This window comes from Schistosoma mansoni, chromosome 3 (assembly GCF_000237925.1).
Source record: "Schistosoma mansoni strain Puerto Rico chromosome 3, complete genome".
Lineage (NCBI taxonomy): Eukaryota > Metazoa > Platyhelminthes > Trematoda > Strigeidida > Schistosomatidae > Schistosoma > Schistosoma mansoni.
Window position 1 is genome coordinate 26493635 of NC_031497.1, and position 15521 is coordinate 26509155.

General features: G+C 34.8%; 2 protein-coding genes across 2 annotated transcripts in view; both read right to left on the reverse strand.

The window, feature by feature from the left end:
• Positions 1–1690: 1690 nt before the first annotated feature.
• Smp_130280 (cell polarity protein) overlaps positions 1691–15521 on the reverse strand; it is a gene marked incomplete at its 5' end in the record, with an annotated part of 121213 nt that continues 107382 nt past the window's right edge. Inside the window, 3 exons of the mRNA XM_018799811.1 lie at positions 1691–2716; positions 4158–4405; positions 6206–6287. Of these exons, the coding sequence (XP_018651563.1) occupies positions 2387–2716; positions 4158–4405; positions 6206–6287 (660 nt within the window). The 3' untranslated portion in view covers positions 1691–2386. The remainder of the gene's footprint in view (positions 2717–4157; positions 4406–6205; positions 6288–15521) is intronic.
• Smp_188330 (hypothetical protein) lies at positions 13172–13483 on the reverse strand (the record flags this gene model as incomplete). The annotated part of the gene is made up of 1 exon (XM_018799812.1): positions 13172–13483. One exon carries the CDS (start codon positions 13481–13483, stop codon positions 13172–13174), a length of 312 nt encoding a protein of 103 aa, XP_018651564.1.

Here is a 15521-nt window from a genome sequence, read left to right on the forward strand (position 1 = left end):
CTTTCTTTTTTCTTTTCTCTTTTTCATTTTTCTCTTTTTTCCTTTCTTTACAGATTTTTTTTTGATAAATAAATAAAATGGTAAATATTTTTCGATCTATAAAGTTTTCTTTTCTGTTTTTCTTTTTTTTCTTTTTTAATTTTACCATTCAAAGTTCATTAACTTAAAGAAAATGTACATGATACATTATAAAAAGTAAACAACAAAAAAAAACAAAAAAAAAACGAAAAAAAACAAAAAAAACTTGGCAGACAAGGCACACAGTAATAATAATAATAGTAAATAGTAATAATAATAATAATTGGATAATATAACTAACTAAATATTGATTGTTTTCTTTTCTTCCCTTTTTTTCTTCATTCAACTCCATACTACTTATATATTCAGATCATTTTTAATAAAAGCAACATTCTGATTAGTATATATATATAAAAAAAACAATGAATTAAGCCATCCAATAAATATAGGTAGTTAAATAGATGAAATAAAGCCAAAAAAAAGGATAGACAAGGATATCCAAATGATATTAGTATGTTGTTGTATACAGGATAGTATGTTGTTTATAGTTACTGTTTCTAAGGGGAAAACCATTCAATTGAATGGATTCCCAAACAATATAATGGTAATTATTCATATAAGAAATAAGTCTTTCATCGAATATCTTCATAAACAATAAACGATATCTAAATAAAAGATTCAGTACAGACCAGAAAGAAAGAAAAAGAAGGAAAAAGAAGAAAGAAAGAAAAAAGAAAGAAAAGAGAGGAGAAGGAAAAAAGAAGCATAACAAATAAAAGACAAGTTTAAAAAAAGGAGGGAATTTTCGTCATTCTTTTCTTTTCTTTTTTCTTCCTACTTTTTCTTCTCTACTTTTTATGTAATCAATGAAAGAAGCTAAAAGATACCCTTGACTTTCATGTGGATGGTAACAGAATACCCTGAAGTAAGATTTCGTTTAAACTAATTAGTTAATCAATAGTATCCTGATCATAGTTACTAACTCTGTTTATTGTTTTTTTTCTTTGTTCTAGTTGGAACTTCGGAGGGGGGTGTATATTTTCTTAAATAGAATATAAATAGAGTATATATATATATATGTATGTATGTATGTATGTGTGTATGTATGTATCAGAATGTATATATCAACCTAAATAAGAGAACAGTTGATACTTAACAAATTCCCCATGGCAACTCATGATTACACATCACAGATATTATAGTTATACCTTTCTATAAATATAAATGAAATGTATTGAATTTCAAGAGACAAAATTATGTAATTCAATTGAATGTTTGAAAAACAGAAGGTTATAGACAAACAGACGAATCAACTATCAGTCATACTCTTGTAATCCAACAAAAAGACAAAAGAATCTTTGATATTAGAAGAACATTAGGAATATGGCTATATAGAAACAATAATTAATCTTTGTATCATTGATCATCAAGTACTTATCAACTATAATAATTAAAAAATAATTAAACGTTTTACTCCCCCCCTAAATAAAAATTAGCAAAATAAAAAAATTTTTTTCATTATTTATCCTCATACTTTCATTATGTAGAAGAATATAAATAAACTAAACTGTGGGTGTGTTGGGGGTTAGAGATGGGGGAGGGGTGGTTAGTTTGTTAGGGGGGGGTGTTGTTAAGTGGAAACTAAAGCTGAATAAAACAAAAGTTTGTTAAATGCACTTTATATATATATATATATTTGTCTTCATTTATCAGTAGACATTCTTGTTGTTGCTAAGGCAAATAAACGTTGTGAAAGGGGAAACTGTTTTTTTTTGTAGAAAAAAACACAATGTAAAAGCAAGACGATAAAAAAGAAGAAGGAAAGAGGGAAAAACGATTTCGATCAAATGGTTTACATATTTTCATCGAAATAACGTTCTGTTTATTGATTAATTGATTAATTAATTGAATAAATAAATAGTTCCATTGGATATTGAACATGGTAACCGATTGTTTTTAGGACAGCAACAACAACAACAAAATGAATATGTTATTACATCATCACTGTTGTGGTTATGGGTGTTAGATACTATATACTTTTAGAGTTAAATACATAAATATTTATATATGTATATATGTATGATGTAAGGAAAATAGAGCAACATAGAGTATCATTGATCGACCTCGGTAATAATGAACATGAATAGTGCTAATAATACTCATTAGTAATAATAATAACCATATAAGTAATATAAGTAGTATTGGCATGTTTGATTATTGGTTGGCAAAAATAATAATAATTTCATAACTCCTAGGATAAATTGAGATCAATCATGATGATGTAATAGTGTAATCATTGATGTAAATGATAAAAAATAGTAGTAGTATATATGAATAATATTCAATAGAAATTAATAATCGATTGTTTCTATGCCATAATAATAGGTGATGATGGTGAATAACCAGGTGTTGGTGGTGATAATGATGAATTAATACGTGAATTTGCTGTACGTAAATTAGTTGTTGTCCTGGTACGATTACGTAATACTTGTAACATAATTAATTTACGATGTCCACTTCTTTCACCTAATGCAACTAATGCACGTTTATCATTACTTATTTTTACTTGTAATATTTCAATATTTGATGTAAACCAACACATTTGATTACCATCACGTATACGCCATACACGTATTGAACCATCCCAACTACCAGTAACAACAACTTCTGAATCTAATGAAATAGCTACACTCAGAACCTGAAATAGGAGAAAAAATGTGAACAGTAAGCCAAAACTTTACAGAGATGAGTTTATATCTATCAGTTATTACCTTAAGTATAATACAGATTATATCTTCATAGTTGAAATCATGAGTCAATTGAAGCTAGACCACCAAGGAAAACCTGGAAGCACTGGACGGCTGTTTCGTCCTATTATAGGACTCCTCAGTGGCAGTGCGCATCCACGATCCCACACTCTCGAGATTCGAACCCATATCCTACTAGTCTCAACCTCGTGTATTGCTTCAAATTAGACATTAACACCGTTGGATGATAGCTGGCTCAGTGGTCTATCGGTTAAGTGCTCTGGTGCGAGACTGGTAGGTCCTAGGTTCGAATCTCGCAAGTGCGGGATCGTGTATGCGCACTGCCGAGGAGTCCCATAATAGGATGAAACGGCCATCCAGTGCTTCCAGGTTTTCCATGGTGGTCTAGCTTCAATTGACTCATGATTTCAACGATGAAAATACTGATATCTCCACAAAACCCTCTTCTGAACAGATTATATCATCAATCTATGTGTTCAAATAGAACATTACAAGACTAGAGAGTTGAAATGACCTATTTATCGGTAAACAATTGAGATCCAATTAGTCGATAGTTTTCCTACTATGTGAATTAATATATTACTTCTAATCAATTAACAGTGTGGTGTGGGTTATTTATATCCACATAAGTAGTATATGAAGATGGTCAGGCATAGAATGTATTTCAGTAGAAGATCGATAAGGAACGAACAGGAATGAAGCGCAATCGGTATGAAAATGCATGAACAATAATAATCGGAGATTATGGATTAATATTTGCAAAAGGAACAGTCAACATTGAGACAACTGACTAATAGTTTTCAAATTAACTGTTTTCTGTATGCAAAGATGGATAGTGGCTAGCAGTGGAATCCAGTTTGACGCGCGTTTCGTCCTATTGGGGACCCGTCAGCTGGGTGTACCTGCATCTCAGACTTGCTGATGTTCACTCTAGGACTCGAACACAGTAGCTTTCGCTTCAATCTTTGCTTATAATGCTTGTGAAATAAGACTATGTCGAGGCAATAAGCACATTATGCACATATGCCAATAAGAGACTGACCAGTCACAGTCCTAAACATCAATGGGAAGATTCAAACAAGTAACTCTACGTGAATGTTTACTGTCTGGTTGTCAGATTTTAGTGAGATAGTCTGTAACTTTCGTATCGAATACATTCGATTATCCCCACTCTAGTACTTGTTCACCACAACAGTTTTCACAAATAGTTCAGCTAACTGAATTCTAAATGATACAACCAACTAGAAGTATCATTATTCATCACTATTTATATCTGAAAATGCAACTGACACATTTAGAATATTCTAAGTATATAAACAAACCAATCAGATACTAAGATGCATTCTCAAGGTCATGTCACAGATGACTTACATCATCAGCATGTCCTTCTAATGTATGCAATAAACGTTCATCAGGCATTGTCCATATTCTAGCTGTTTGATCTTGTGATCCAGTTACTAGATAATGTCCATCTGTAGATAATTTAACGCAATGTATTGTTTCAGTATGAGGTGGTAACATAGTCAAGTTGCCACCTTCTAATGTTGCACTAATTTGTATTTGACGCATCACTCGTCCAGTTAATAAATTCCATACAAATAATTCACCTCGACGTGTACCTAAAATTGTATGACGATAAAAATAAGAGGACGTTAGGATTGAACAATAAAGCCGAAACAGATTTTAAGCAAAGATGGAAGGCGTGTAATGCTGAAAGAAAATGAGACCAATTGATTAGAGTACTATACATCAAAGCCAAGATTCGAGCAACCAATATATATGAATTAGAATTTCCTTCATTCTACAAGTCACTGTGCTATCTAGACTTAGTTGCTATGTGGACAACGCGGTGACTTTTGAAAGGCACGGTAGCGGGTTCGATTCTAAGAGTGAAAATCAAATTTGGCATAAAGATGCATCCATCTGACGAGTCACCAAAAGGACAAAACGCGTGTCTTAGATTCCACTGTTAGCCACTATCCATTTCTACTTATATTCATGTAGTACTCTTTGCACTTTAGTATATTATTCATGGATCACTTTTTCATTATAGCTGATGTCTGTTTGTGTTGAAAATTCAAGCCCTAAATACTTATGCCTAAAACTAGGGACACTGTAGGAACTCTTAAAAATCTATGTGGGTCCTTTACAAGATGTGGAAAATGAATAGCCTAAATCCTTGTGGACGAATTTGTGTGTCATTGTTTTCTCGATTTACAGATGCAGTAGTCTGCAGAAAATATATTGATTATGTAACATCTGGTTACATATTGAAGTATTGTTGTTTTTCCCGGTTTCCTAATTCGCTAAAAACTGACCGGAAGTTCGTCGTGTTTGTTTTTAAACTGCTCCTTGTCTTGATGATAAAATGAACAACTATGTCATTCATCAAAAAAAGGAAGGAATCCATTTAAGAGAAGTGTGCTAGATCCAATTGAATTGAAAATTCATTTTATTTGATTTATTTATTTAAACACATAAATACTGGTACAAAGGGGCCACCAGATATATATGCGCTTCACAAATCTCATTTGATTTGTGTCAGGGCTGTGATACTGCTCAGGTGCCCAAACTGAAGCAGGTGGTTTACTTAGGGCACTACACCCCGAGTCTGATCCACAAGGCAGTGGAGCATCGTAAGGAGATGCAGTCCCATGGTAGCCGGTGACCAACGATTGATTCATACACCATTTGTTCCTTCAGGATACTGTAGCCAGCCCATGTGCACCATTGGTTTGGAATGAGGATTTTCCAACTCCCCTAGATGGACTTTCCACATCCACCAACCGGGTTAAAGCGCTGGACATTCGCTTTTTGTCCTCTCACTTTTGTGAATAACACCCTTGCCACGAGAAGGCAGTGAGTAAGACTTCCTTGGCAGAGGATATATACGCGTGGTCATGTGAGAGCATTTCGAGAGGGAGAGATTATTATGCCATTTGAAGATCAAGAAGACTGTTATAAGAATGTCTTCTAATGTATATCAATGAACAAAAAGTATGATGATAACAGAATGATGTAACTGTGCATCACGTTTAGTTCCAGTGTAACATAATTGTAGTGAATTTATGAATCAAATTACTCCATTGTATGCTAAGTTTGTCAAATATCTGATGTTAGATAAATAGAAGCAGTCTGTGAGAAACCCTACTTGACCTAGGTTTCGTGTTAGTTGGCAATCGTCAGCAAGGCACACTTGAAATCTTAAAGGGGTTCCCTGTGGAAATCGAACGAGTGTCACCTTGTTTACAGTCACTCAACTTCTGAGACTAAGACTAACCACCTGTTGAATTGAAACACCCCTAAAACTAACTGGTTACTACTCAGTGATCAATCGTTTGTAGACGATCAATACTTTACGATTAAATCTATAATCCTTTAAGTTATTCTTTGAAATTTCCTAAAAAAGGTCAACTAACCTGTTACAGCTTCATCATTTCCAATAATTTCGGTAGCTTCAGCTTTAGCATTGAATGTGATAAATTTGGGTTGATGTATACCCTATGAGAAGGTAATAAACAAAATAGGAGAATTAAAACTGTATTAAAAATATAAACAGAAACGAATGATTGCTGGCAGTGAGATGCAGGACGAGTGTCGTTTTGTCCTATTTACAACTTGTTAGATAGTATTCGAGTTTTGGAGGTGAACATCATTGCTGAGAAGTTCCACAATAAGACAAAACGGCTGTCCAGTGCTTCCAGGTTTTCCATGGTGGTCTAACTTGAACTGACTAATGAATTCTGATTGTTAGACATAAATTAAAGAATCAGACATATGATCACTTTAGTAATAAATTTGTGTTTGTTGTTCTACTACAGAAAACAGCAATTTCAATCTAAAATTGTGCACATATCCATTTATTGGGATTGGATGAGCAAGATCCATTTGTCCACCATATGTAATCGAACCAATATCAGTCGATTGTGCCAAACAATTTATCTGTGATGTCCAGAAAGTAGGTCAATCCTCAAAGTGATTATATATAAATATACATACATACATTTATGTAAGTGTATAAATATCCACCTTCAGTTCTTCTAGGCCTACTGCCGATCCCAAGCTCGGGTAAAGGAGTAGGGTTGAGCGTCGGGTCAGTAACCCCATCCTGTAGAAAACAACCTTGCTAGACAAAAAACGCTAACCAGTAGAGGTTGTGCACACATCAACCAATCACATCCCTATAAGATTGGATACATTATCATATGACTTGACAAATTATGTAACAGAAGTTAACAGTTAGCAGCATTCAATGTCCCATCTTGTATCGGAGACAAAAAATAAAAAAAAATTGAAATCCACAATGTAACTATAGGTACATACACTCACACACACACACAACTCCAGATACAAACATAATGGTAGGCACACACGTAAGACAAGTTATTTTCCATTTTGATAAATATTATAAATAGTAAGTAATATATAAACGTAACCATATGATTGATCATGAATGAAATATACTGCGGTTTTTATGAACCTTTTTTCTTTTTTTTCTGGATCCTTTCAATATGAGTTTAAAAAGAATTCGATAAAGATTATGCTGTGTTGACGATTTTCAACGAACTAATCAAAGTGAAGTTAATGATCTTAGTAAGTAAAGATGGATAGTGGCTATCAGTGTTTCGTCCCATTTGGGACTCGTCAACTGGATGTAGCTATCAGGACTCAGTGGCCGAGTGGATAACGCGATGGCGTTTGAAGCGAGGGTACCGGGTTCGAGTCCCAGAGTGAACATCAACTCTGAGATGCAGGTACATCCAGCTGACGAGTCTCAAATAGGACGAAAAGCGCGTCCTGGATTCCACTGCTAGCCACTATCCATCTTTGCTTATCATGCTTGTGAATTAAGGCTATATTGGGGCAATACGCACAGTATGCACATATGCCAATTAGAGACTGACCAGTTGCAGTCCTAACAAATCGATGGGAAGATTCAAACAAACAATACTGAATGAATTAATGGGAAGATTCAAACAAACAGTACTAAGTGAAGAATAATGATCTTAGGTTTTAGTGAGGTTTTTCAAACTCAATTGTAGATAATCTATTCGTTGTAAAAATAATGAGAAAGATATTTCACATTCACCTTGGTTTTGGAATATGAATCAACAGTACAAAACGTATAGAAAATCGATTGTCTGATATATAGTTTCTTTATGTGTGGTCAGAAAATGAGATCTATGGGGACTGGAGTATCGAGGGATGATATCATTTAACATTGCAGAACATGATTTTGATGGAGTTTTGTTCTCTGAGCTGGAGTTTGTGCTGATGATGTCATTTAGAAGAACGATGAAAGTTCCAAGACCAAACCATTCAGCTCAGAGAACATAACTCCATAAAAATCATCCACCTAAGCTAAACATTTTCTCCACCATCTCAGAACATGATGTCCAGAGAAATCTATATGAACATGGTACACTTATTGCTGAGTTAAATCTGTCAATACAAAAAAACAATGGTTTTAAATAAATGAATGGATTATTAGAATGTAAAGTAGAACTACTACAGCTCTAGAAGATATGACTTGTAATTTTGCAATTAAATGGTATCAGTACTACAGAGATATGGAGAATGCTGGTCGGCGGCCCATGCTCCATTGGGAGTAACAGGCGTAAGTAAGTAAGTAAATACAGAGATATAGGGTTTGGTAGTTTCAGAGTTAGGAGTTCTAGGGTTTTTGAGTTCTCAAATTGATTGATTGATTGTATCAATGCTCTCAAACCCCCCATGATCTTGATGTCCTTTTGTATTTTGGACGGCTTTCTCAAAAATCTGGATTCTGATTGATTGTTCACTCCCTGACCTTTCACAATGTCATTAACAGAATCCCTGTAGGCCGTCGGTGCAGGATGGTCTTGTCAAAAAGTTTAATGTTATAGTTTTGATTTATGCTTTTATCGGACAATCGAAATGTTAAATGCTCAAGTAAAAAGGAAGAAGGATTGGTCATACAACCGCTAGATAAGTCTCAACTTTTTAAAATCCTTATATAATGTATCAATCCACACAGATTGTTGACCTATATGGCTTCAGTTCAGAGACAATTGTGCTCTATCTCGCTGTGGGACATAACAAATAACTGGGAGTTGATCGAAATATCACCAGATGTACATATACATACATATAAACAAGAGTTCTACTTCTGATTGATTGTTTCTAGATTCTCATGCTCGATGAAAACGTGGTAAAAGACACACATGATGAGGTTTGAAATACCATATATACATATTACCCAATTTGGTGTATATTTTGATTTCGTTGCAATTAGCGTTATCTATTCAGTCAACTTAGAATAAAAGGTAGTTTCGAAGTAGAAGTAAGTGTATGTTGCACACATTGCAAAAAATTATATAGACTGGAATAAGTGTATAAAGAGTGATTGCGTTCATTCACTTACACTCTGACTGTACTGTCTCTTATTTCGTGAAAGAAAAGAGGAAAAAACGAGTGATATTTTAAGGGTTATTTAGATGGTGATGAGTCGATTGAAGTTAGACATCAACACCGTTGGATCCCCGCTCAGTGATTAAGAGATCAAGCGTTCATGAGCTAAACTGAATATCATAGGTTCAATTACCGTTTCTATGTTTGTGGATTCAAACTGGTAAAGAGTCTCATACTAGGATGAAACGGCTTTCTAATGCTTCTAGGTTTTCAATGTTAGTCTTACTAAGATCGCCTATTCATAGGCATACAAATATCTCGCCTACTCCACAAATGATGTTAACTGGTTGAAATAAATTAAGCATTTTTGTTTTTGTTGAGTTATATCATCATTTCGTCAACCACTAACCTGAAAAGTTTTGACGCTCTTACTTACTAACATACTTATTCCTGTTAACCCTCGTGGAGGAACATAGGCGGTCCATCAATATTCTCCATCTAACCCTGTACCAAGTAATCCTTTCTACTTCTTTCTAGTTGCTTTTCATTCTTTTCATATATGATTCCAATTATCAACGCGATGTGTTCTTTGGCCTTTCTCTTTCTCGTTCCCCTACACGATTCCAAGTTAGCGCTTCCCTCATGATGCAGTTTGATGATTTCCTCAATGTGTATCCTATCCACTTACAACGTCTTTTCCTAATTTCCTGTTCAGTGGAAGTTGGTTTGTTTCCTCCAACAGTAGGCTATCGCTGATGGTATCCGATCAACAGATATTGTGTATCTTGTGTAGACAAATGTTTATAATTACTTGTACATTTTTGATGATGGTTGTAGTAATGGTTTTCCACTTTTCAACTCCGTACAATAGAACTGTCTTGACATTCGTGTTGAAGATTCACATTCTGATATTGATTGTTAGTTGTTTCGAGTTTCATATATATTTTTCAATTGTAGAAATGTTGTCCTTACTTTACCATTCCTCATCTTTACGTCTGCATCACATTCTTTTTGTTCATGGATGATACTGTTCAGATACGCGAAAGATTCCATAGTTCCAGTTTATTTATCAAATGTGATTAGATTAGCGTTTGATACTCTTATATAATAACCTAAATGATTTACATAAACTCAATGTGATATTGTAGTGAACGAGGACACGAGTGGGAACAATCGATTATTTCACTATCAATTAATTGTCTCAATCTTGACTGTTCCTTCTGTAAATATCAATCCATCGTCTCTGATTATTATTATTCATGCATTTTGATATCAATTACGTTTCGTTCCCGTTCTTTCCTTATCGATCTTCTACTGAAATACATTCTATGTCTGCCCATCATCATATACTACTTATGTGGATATAAGTAACCCACACTATAGTACCACATCATAAAATTAAAATAAATAACATTTCTATCTGAACAAGGTAAAAGTGTTTGTGAATAGGGGAGGGAGTACTGTAAGTAATAGACTAGGAACAAATTAAGGAATAATAAGTAATCATCTTCATATACTACTTATGTAGATATAAGCAACTCACACTACAATCATGATTGAATGAATGAAAGCTTCCGACTTTTTTTTGTAATTTTATCGGTTTCATTCAACTGGGTTTTTTTTGTTGTTTTGTTAATGAAAATATGTAGACTTAAACTATTTATTGACATCTAAATGATCAATATGTCGGTAATCAAGTACAGTTTTGATGTTTGTTACTACTATGTTACTCCCTACCAACTAAGTGAAACTATCCTAGTTATTTGCTTTCTAGTAAATATGAATACATAAAGACAAATCTATATTCGATATTTCTTATATATAGTTTGATATGTTCATCTACTTATGAGTAATGCTGTGTATCATCATCATCACCGTCGTCACCGTCGTCATCATCATCAGCAGCAGTAGCATACATCGGTAATAAAAAGTGTTAACGATTGATTTTACATGTGACTAGTTAGTTACATGTGATTGGATTCGAGTACTTATGTAAGGTGTATTGTGATGATGTTTAAGGTATTGTGCAAGTCTAACTCTTTTCTCAAATATAGATCAAAATAAAAAAACATACCTACTAAATGATTGATATATTTGATAGAAACAATAATGTTGAAATGTTTAACCCAATTAGAAGAAACAAAAGAAACTTTGGTGCATCATATTAATGGATTTATTCAGTCAGTCAGTCAGTCAGTCAGCTACAACATGAGACCATGACATTGAAGAACATATGGAACTCCAAACAACTGTCAACTAACTTCAAAGTGAGAATCTTCAATACGAACGTCAAGACAGTCCTACTGTACGGAGCTGAAACGTGGACAACTACTAAATCCATCATCAAGAAGGTACAAGTATTTATAAAAAGTTATCTAAGCAAAATACTCAATATTCACTAGCCGAATACTATCAGCAACAACCTACTAAGGGAGAGGACAAGCCAACTTCCAGCTAAAGAGGAAATTAGGAAAAGACGTTGGAAGTGGATCGGATATACATTAAGGAAATCACCAATGTGCATCACGAGGCAAGCGCTAACTTGGAATCCGGCAGGGAAGTGGAAAAGAGGAAAGCCAAAGAACACATTACGTCGGGAAATAGAAGCAGATATGAAAAGTATGAATAACAACTGGGAAGAACTGGAAAGGATTGCTCAGGACAGAGTTGGATGGAGAATGCTGGTGAGCGGCCTATGCTCCTCGACGAGGGGTAACAGGCGTAAGTAAGTAAGTACCATGACATTGAAAACAGGGATGATATAATGGGACGAACATTGTAGAAGTACAACTTGTAGGAGTATCATAATTTGTAGATCCTATTTCTAAGCTTTCATTTGACTGATATATCGTTGTCACGTATTACTATCCTACAATTATTACTATAGTTAATTATTCTCCCATTACTCTGGTTTTGTATCACTTTTGACTATGTTATGTACACATTGTAATGACATAGTTGTATGGCTTTGTGGTCGGATATTTCGAGGATATTATTGTCTGTTTTGAGTTATAATTCACTCTCCATCTTCTGATTGGGCACTAGTTGAGAAAGAGCTCAGGGATCAATAAGCGCTAAGGTCTTAGTTGTCGTCAATTGATCTGTGTCAACCTGTAAATAAAGGGTCATGGATCCTACTGGGAATATCAAAGAACTAGGGTGAGAAAGATATCATATGTCTGCTTTCTTGTCATTACTGTCGGATCAATATAATTCAATTAAGCAATCTGTTTTTTTCCCGAAGTAACGCTAAACAAATACTGATCCATGTGATTCTTCAAAAGGCTACCAAAAAGCTTCTATAAATGACTGGTACATAGTCCCATTTAACCGTTGTGAACGAACTTAATTAAAGACAGATGTCATAATGTTATTTGTTTATGATCTGAGGATTATATGCATCATAAGCGTTTTGAGCTCTGTGTAGAGTTTTCATTTAAGCCATTATTCTTGGTCTAGAACTTCATGTTATTCGGTACTCATCATTAAGATGTACCAGTAATCTTCAAGGAATTGATGCGTCATGGTGAATTGGAACCCAGATCACGAAATTTCACAGTGTGAAACGTTATCACTGAGATATTCAAGATACGACTGACTTCTGTTAGGATAATTTACAATTGACTGATGACTAAGTAGTGAACATGATCATGCTTATTTAGTCTTTTAGTGCTGATCGAATTCGATCAATAAACTTACAGCGTGACTACTAGTCTAAATGATTAAACATCTCATTGATATCATGAACCAATCTAAGACTACTACTGGAAACCTTGAGGCATTGTACGGCTCTTTCGACCTAGTATGGGATTCGTCATCAGTGCGCGTCCACAATCCTGCACGAGGAAATCGAACCCATGATCGTCAGTCTGGAGTGTGAACACTTAACCTCCAGACCACTGAGAGGGGACATCTAACCGTGTTAGCGTCTCATGGACAGATTTATATAAATGTTATAACCTGTAAAATCTTCATTCCTAGTCTGTTTTAATTACTCAAATGATGACAATCAAGCCAAAACTTACCACATAACTTGCAGTTAAATCAAATACCATAAAGTAAGCTAATTCATCAGTTGGATTATTTAATCCAGCAACAACTAGACGATCATCCAATGAAATATTTAAATATGATACAGAATCTTTTAATAATGGATTGACTGGATGATATGGAATAATATGATCAGATTGATTCCCAGTTAAATTCCATACTAATATAGCTGGTCCTTCTTGAGTGACTTGTGCTATAATCACATATTCACTTGATCGTGTTATACAAGTAGCTGTACACATAATTTCAATTGGCATTTCAAGTTGTCGACCTGTAGCAAAATCCCATAACTAAAAACAAGAAGATTAAAAAAAAAAGAAAATATAGAAAAGGAAGTGATCTCTTTAGTTCCCGACTGTTGCTGCTACCTTGACGTGATGGTCGAGCTTGCCTATCGTGATGAACCAATCGAGCTATACTGGCTGGAACAATCTTTCTTCAAGGTTCTACCATGTCAGGCAGGTCGGTTGAAGAGCCGTAAGACTAAAAGCAGCAAATACAAGGTTATACTGCTGACCACTGTATTCATAATCAATTCCTACTTCGATCTCTTTAGTTTGTTTCGCTCAGTTGTGTATACAGTGAAAATTCATACGTTAATGGAGATAGAGAAGATGGAACTTTTAAAATGAATTTATATTCTGTACAGAAATAGTACAACTCTGTTCATTTTGACTGAAATCATGAATTGATCAATGTTAGACTACTAATATTGCAAACCTGGAAGCACTGTACGGCCATCCTGTCCTATAGTGGGACTCTTCAGTGGCAGTGCGCATCCACTATTTCGCCTCGCGAGATTCGGACCCAGGACCTACCAGTCTCGCGCGTGAGTACTTGACCGACAGACCACTGAGCCGGTATCCAATGTTGTTAATGTAGGTCCTTGGTTCGAATTTCGCGAGGTGGGATCGTGGATGCGCACTGCCACTGAGGTGTCCCATAATAGGACGAAACAGCCGTTCAGTGCTTCCAGGTTTTCCATGGTGGTCTAGCTTCAATTGACTCATGATTTCGACCATATTATTAAGTCGGGAAATGTTCGATCTGTTTTCTGTTTATAATGGCATCTTTGAATATAAAGAATGATATCCTATTTGGAATGCATTGAGGCTCGATAATTCATGTATACATAAACCAATGAGTGTTTGAGATAAAAGAATCGCGTGCCTGAAATATAACCATAGAAGCTTGTTTATCATATTCTCTTATTCGAATTCGAGATTGTGAAATAGAAGTTGAGCATATCAAGTGAATAATCGAAGTTGAGATTATTTCAGCCTCAATTCAAGGTTAATCATGGTATTCAAAGTGTATTAGTAGTCATAGCTTAGGACATTAGACTACAGACAAAAATATGACACACTTGGGGTAAGGCAACTTTAGCATGGATTCTGGTTGGCGAATCTTCTCTAGAAATCGATTATTCTGTATGAGTAACAGGAACCGTATATATATAGAATGAACCAATCAGATTCAAGATGGAAATTCTTCTATTTTTCAAAAGTAATTTCAGAAGTGATGACAACTAAATTGTACTTTATTAAGAACTAATGTGAAAGGCAAGTTACAAGAAATATCCAATCACGTATGTCTGAACAACGATTACCACGACGCGCTATGCTGGCTATTATTGGCGATGGTTAAAAGAGAGTTAGAAGCGGCCAAACTAAAACGTGGGATCAGTCAATGAAGTCACTAACTTCTACTCTGAGCCATGTTGGTGGATGCAGACTACTTGGTTGGGGTCCGCGTGACTATCGGAACCAACGGTTGGAGACTCTAGGTGACATGGCTCAGAATCGATCACAATGCCGCAGGTCTATACACTCTTTATCTTTTCTAAAACCGTGAGATTAAAATTGCTTCATATTTGTCTTTCTTTCTGTACTATATCCTTTTCATACAATCTTTCTTTTATATATTACCACCACTGAATTAACTATTTCTATGAATTTGGTATTCATCTTGTTGTGCTAATGAGGTATTGCAACTTGGACCGATGCATATATGTGCCTGGTCCTACGTTGTAGCTGACTGACTGATCATAAAGACTGTATCTTATTCAAGACATAATCAAGAGTGTTTATAAAATCTTTTGAACAATATAACACCATTGATACAGAGAATCATCAAAAGTCTTTTGAGAAAAACATGGTTCAAATGCATCCGTCCTTGGTCTTCGTTCGAATTCCGAGCTTCAGAATTCTTCATAACTTATTTTCTAATTTCATTTCAGTAATTTATATTTTCTTGAATCTCATCTTCGATGTCTAATCTTTGCTATCACCACTG